General features: G+C 54.5%; 1 protein-coding gene across 1 annotated transcript in view; it reads left to right on the top strand.

Moving 5' to 3' along the window:
• CEP89 (centrosomal protein 89kDa) overlaps window positions 1-5,672 on the top strand; it is a 43,533-nt gene that overhangs the window by 11,034 nt on the left and 26,827 nt on the right. Inside the window, exon 5 of the mRNA XM_012733225.1 lies at window positions 4,038-4,143. Coding sequence (XP_012588679.1) covers window positions 4,038-4,143 — 106 coding nt within the window. The remainder of the gene's footprint in view (window positions 1-4,037; window positions 4,144-5,672) is intronic.

Consider the following 5,672-nt stretch of genomic DNA (forward strand, 5'->3'; position numbering starts at 1 on the left):
ATATATATATATATCTTTAATTTCTGCCTTTTTAATTATAATGTGTCCGGTGTGGACTTTTTTAGGTTTTACTTGAAAATTGCAACTTCTTTTACCTGGATACCTGCTTCCCTCCTTAAATTAAGGGAGCTTTTGGTGTTGATGTCCTCATGTGTTTTTTCTGGGACCTAGGTCACTTGAATATTATGCCTCTTGATGTCCCAGCGGTCTCCTAGAGAGTCTTCATTTCTCTTGATTCTTTTTTCACTTAGCTGCTCTGTCTCAGTGTTTTCTATTGCTCTGTCTCCCAACTCTCTTACCTGTTCCCCAGTTTCTCCAGCCCACTGTTGAGCTCTGTATTGTACTATTATTCTTCAGTGCTATAACTACTGTTTGGAGACTCCTTCATTTTTCCAGTTTACCTATTTCCTTAGATTGCTGAGCATCTTTGTAACCATTATTCTGAATTCCTCTTCACATAGTTTGCTTAATTTCATTCCTTTAGGGCCATACAGAGTGTGGTGTTCTTCCATCTGGGGCCTGTTCTTCTGTTTCCCCGTTTTGCCTGGCTCTCTATGTTTATGTCTATGTTTTAGGAAGCACAAGTACTTGTTCTAGTACTTAGGGCTTAGCCTTTCTTTCCTCAGATTTATTTTTATTTCTTTATGCAAACAAGCCAGAGGTGTGGAGTTTGAGAGGCTTCACCAGAGACAGAGTGGGGAGCAGAATAGTCAGATCCACTGAAGCACACTGCTGCGGAGAGCAGCGGGGAGACAGGAGAGGTCTGCTGCGCCCTGTGGGTCACTCCCTGGGCGGGGATCGAACTCATGCCACAGTGGCTGTGATAGCTTAGTTGCGCTGAGACTTTAACCCCTGCGCCACCATGGAGATCACGAGGGCTTGGTCCTGGGCGGATGATGCCTCGTGTCCCTTGGAGCACCGTCCTGATCTAGCTGCACCCCGCTCCACCCGCTTGCCAGGGGGATGGAGACAGCATCACGTGGCTGTCAGTCCTGCCAGGCAACGGCTCTGCGGATGGCCTGGCCCCTGGGCCACAGTGTGCTCTGCGGGCGGGGCTTTGGGTCCAGTCTTGGCATGTGGTTGGCCGGGGCTGCCGCGTGATGTGTGCCCGTGTATCTAGGCTGCCTGCTTCGTGGCTGATCGCTGGGGCTGTGGCAGTGTGATGCCAGCAGCAGCCCGTGGTGTCATAAGGGCAGCGGGGTGCTGGAGGCTTGGTCCTCAGCCTGCTAACTTGGTTGCAATGTGTGCTGGGCCGGCTGGGTGGTTGGCCTCGGTGACCGCAGCCGCCGCTCGCAGGACCGGGTGACCGATGCCCCTGCTGCTTGAGGCTATGGACCATGCGCAGTTTGGGGGCAACACTGGAGGCACAACGCTTGGTGTCCTGCAAGGCTGTGGAGGCTGAAGGGGCGAGGCTGCAGGGGCAGAGGGACCTGTGGCCAGGGATGCCTGGGACCCTGGCATGGCACACAGCAAATGGGGTAGGATGGCTTTGGACTGGGCAAGACAGGGTGGGACTGAGCACCACACAGAGCTGCTCAGTACACGTGGGCGCTGGCAGTGGGCAGGGGCCGAGACCTTGGGCTGACGGGGCTGTAAGATGCAGTGGGGTTGCTCGTGAGCCGGCCGTGGAGGCGCCATCGGGTGCTCGCTGGCGTGGGGGCCCCTGCTGGTGGCCGGCGAGCAGGTGGTGGGTCCTTGCCTGCCTGTCTGCCAGGCGGGGAACCTCTCGATTGCTGTTCGGCCCTCGGCTCGCCAGGCCACTCCCGTCAGGTGGTGGTGGGTTCCCAGAGGGCGCCCACTTGTCCCAGCGATGGCCAGATGGCGGCGGGCGGCTGCCAGGGGAGGCTGCGAGCGACTCCAAGCCTGGTTGTTGACCAGGGTTCTCTGCCTCCCCGGGGCCACGTGTGTCTGCGCGTGGGTGTTGTAGCTTTGACTCCCAGGACAAGTGTATCTGCTCGTGGGTCTATTCAGGGCCAGTGTTAGTCTCTGCTTTTCCCTCGGCTTTCTTTTTTTGTTAAGGATTTATTTATGTGTGCATACAGAACTGGGTAAAGGCCCAGAGGTATGGGGGGGGGGAGGATGAGAGGCTTTGCCAGAGTCAGAGCGGGGAGCAGAACAGGCAGATTGAGAAGTACACTGCTGAGGGGAGCAGCAGGCAGGTCAGGAGAGGTCTGCTGCGCCCTGTGGGTCACCTCCAGGGCTGGGGATCAAACTTGCCCTGAAGCAGCTTTGCAGTGCTGCGTCCTAACCCGGTGCGCCACCGGGGAGGTCCTTCTCCTTAGCTTTCTTATTCTCACTCCCCTCTGGCCCACCATACAAGGTTCCAGGGATCACCTCTGCTATTCTGGATTACAGACTTGGGTGCAAGGTGTTAGTCTCAGTCCTCCCCACCCTCCCACCCAGACCCCAGGGAAAAGTCCCAGGCCTTAGAGATCTCTTTCCCAGTGTGCCTCATCGCCCAGTGATAGGGCCCCTTCCCCCAGCGGGGCCTCTCCGCGGGTCCTGTCCCTCTGGGTTCTGGGTGCTTTGTTGTAGAAACGCCCCTGTCTGGTGTCCTGTCCACCTTAGTTTACAATTAGTCCACACTTGGGCACAGGCCTGTCATGATGGGGGGTGGGGTGGGGTGCACGAGTTCTCGCTGTTCCATCTTGGCACCCTGTTCCATATATTTTAGACATAAAACTTCATTTTCTGGAACTGGCCAAGTGTTCTTAAGTATTACGTGGTGAAAACAGATCTCTGGCAAAAATGGGGTGTGGAGCTCGTACAATGCTGAGTGACCACTAGATGGCGCCAGCTCTGTGGGCCGCTACAGGTAAAAGTGTCTTTTTCATTTACTGCAGATGTTTGGTAAGTGGGATAATTTGCAATTTAACCTTTCTTAGGGGGCGGGAGAAAATAATTCACACTGATTTGAAAGCAAACAGTTGTCAAACTAGGAAGATATAGAAACAGACTAACCTCAATCAAGCAGTTTGGACCTATCAGGCCTCCCTTGCTTCAGGATAGCTGGGTGAACGCTTTCGTTTGAAGTTAGCACCCACTCACAAGTGACCCAACAGTGGAAAGCAAGTCTTCTCAGCAGTTTTCTGAAGAAGGGGGGAGGAGGGCGAAGGGTTGTGCGTTAAATTGTGGGTTGTTCAGGCAACACCAGAACCCTGTGACAAAGCAGCTCCTTGGGCCTTCAGAGACCCTAGCTCATGGCTCAGCTTTCTCCCTCCCACTTGGGTGACTTGGGTAAGTCAGACAGCCTCTCTGCACCTCAGTTTACCCCACCAGGGTTGAATGAGAGAGGATGGTGTTTAAGTAGGTAAACAGTATATATATATATAGTGTGTGTATATATATATAAAGATTTATTTATGCATACAAGAGATGGGTTGTATGCCAGAGGTGCAGGGTCAGGGGGGTGAGAGGATTCACCAGAGACAGTGGGGAGCAGAACAGACAGATCAACTGAAAGCCACTGCTGAGGGGAGCAGTGGGGAGAGAGAAGAGGTCTGCTGTGCCCTGTGGGTCACTCCCTGGTTGGGGATCGAACTCGTGCTGCAGGGGCCACAGACAGCCTCAGAGTACTGAGACTTAAGCCCTTGTGCCATCAGGGAGGCTCTCACATCAAAGTCTTGATGTTGATTTTTGGGTATGAAGTGAGTGGTTTAGTTTCCGGGTGGGGGCTTACCTATTTCACAGGCGAGCCACCTGGCCTCAGGAGGGGGTGGGGCAGCCCTGGGTCTGCACACAGCAGGCCAGCAGCCGCCCCTTTGCCTGGCTTGACCCCGGCAGGTATGGGAGGGAGCTGCCGGGGAGCCCAGTGGGGGGAAGCTCTCAGTGGACCGATCAAAGTGAGATGACCGTCACCTTTGCCATCTCTGTGGGCTTTCCTGAGGGACCCCAAGGTGTCATCCAGTCCTGACGGGCCTAATCATTTTGTGTCTGGAAGGGTGTGGGTGGCACTTGGGAACACATGGAAGAAGACATTTGGATTTGTCAGGAGGAAATTCGACACAAACCGCATTTGCCTTTGTTGTTCGTATCAGAAGTTTCCACTATTGCATGGACTGGACAGTGAAGACGAAGAGGACATTTCAGAGCCAGACGGGACTCCATGTTTACCTCCGCCGTCGCCGCGCACGCAAGACAAAGGTAAAGGACAAACAGGAAACAACGTTATCTTTAAATAGGAAGGCCTCTTGTGACAATAGTTTGGCTAACTGGGGCCCAGGGGACACAGACGCCCCCTCTGCACGCCATGGTGTAGGCCTGTGCCTGAGCTCGCTCCCCTGGGTGAGTTCCCCCGTCGATTGCCTGGCCGGTAGGCTGTGCTCACCTGTCAGGTTCTGTCAACCATGAAAGGGCGGGTGGCCTTGGTTTGTGGTCGTCATTCGGAGCCTCTGGACACTTGTCAAAGAACCCCACACCCATCCCTAAATCTAATTTCAGTAGCTCAGGCCTGAGGTCTTGAGGTGTGAATTTTCTTTTCTTTCTAAAAGATTTATTTACTTATGCATACAAGAACTGGGGTGTAGGCGAGAGGGGCTGGGTAGGGGAGTTGAAAGGTTTATCAGAGACAGAGTGGGGAGCAGAACAGGTGGATCTACTGAAATGCGCTGCTGAGGGGAGCATTGGGGAGACAGGAGGGGTCTGCTGTGCCCTGGGGGTCACTCCCCGGCTGGGGACAAACTCAGGCCGCAGTGGTCATTGCTCTGACACAACCCCTAGGCCTCCAGGGGGGCCCTGGAAATCTTTCTGGGGAGTGCTCAAGCAGAGAAGACTGGGTGCGTCTTGCCTGGGGTGCCCTGTGCTAACTGTGGAGGGCGCTGTTTCCTCAGCAGCCCTGCCGTCCCCTGGCCCTGGGCAGGCAGCCTGTGTCTGTGTGTAGGGCCAGAGCAAATAAGGGTGCTGTCAGCTCAGTTCCATCCTCGTCGGCTCTTTTCTGAAGAGTTGACGACTAGCATAAAACAGAGATCATTATCTTTTGGGGAAATCGGTGCATCGCCCTTTAAAGACCTTTTATTATGATTATTGCCAAATGTCTACAAAAGTAGAGCGACCCATAAAATGGGCTCCCAGCGTCCACTGTTGTCAGCATTTGCCACTCTTTAACCCCCTGCCTCTCCCCAGCTTTATTTTGTGAGGAATTTAAGGGGGTCCTAGAAGGCTCTAGTCAATATGGAGGCCGTGGATCCGCTGTAAGATACCCGAGCCAAACTAGGACGAGACACTAGCAATGGGAAGTCTTGCTCACCTGCTTCAGCTTCAACAACTGCTTACCAGAGGTAGGCTGTTCCCCACCTACTGAGGCCAGAGACAGTGGAGCTGAGGGGCCCCCCCTTGAATTCCAGCTGCCAGGAGGGGTGCAGTTGGCGAGCTGCAGCAGAATCTGGGGTGCTGAGGGTGGCAGAAGCAGGCACAGAGCCCGTTGCTGCTTGTTAGAGCAGCAGCAGGAGAGGGTTTCATTAGGCCGGACAACATGAGGATCCACCAGCTGCCCCCAGACAGTGATTGAAAGCATTTTGGTTAATAGTAGTGAATCAGGGCCTGGTGGTGCAACAGGTTAAAGTGCAGCACTGTGCAGCTGTCCGCAGCCCCTGCAGCAAGATCCCTGCCCAGGGAGTGACCCACACAGCACAGCAGACCTCTCCTGACCCGCCCGCGGCTCCCCTCAGCAGTGT

The sequence above is a fragment of the Condylura cristata genome, unplaced genomic scaffold (assembly GCF_000260355.1).
Source record: "Condylura cristata isolate star-nosed mole 26May11 unplaced genomic scaffold, ConCri1.0 scaffold00039, whole genome shotgun sequence".
Lineage (NCBI taxonomy): Eukaryota > Metazoa > Chordata > Mammalia > Eulipotyphla > Talpidae > Condylura > Condylura cristata.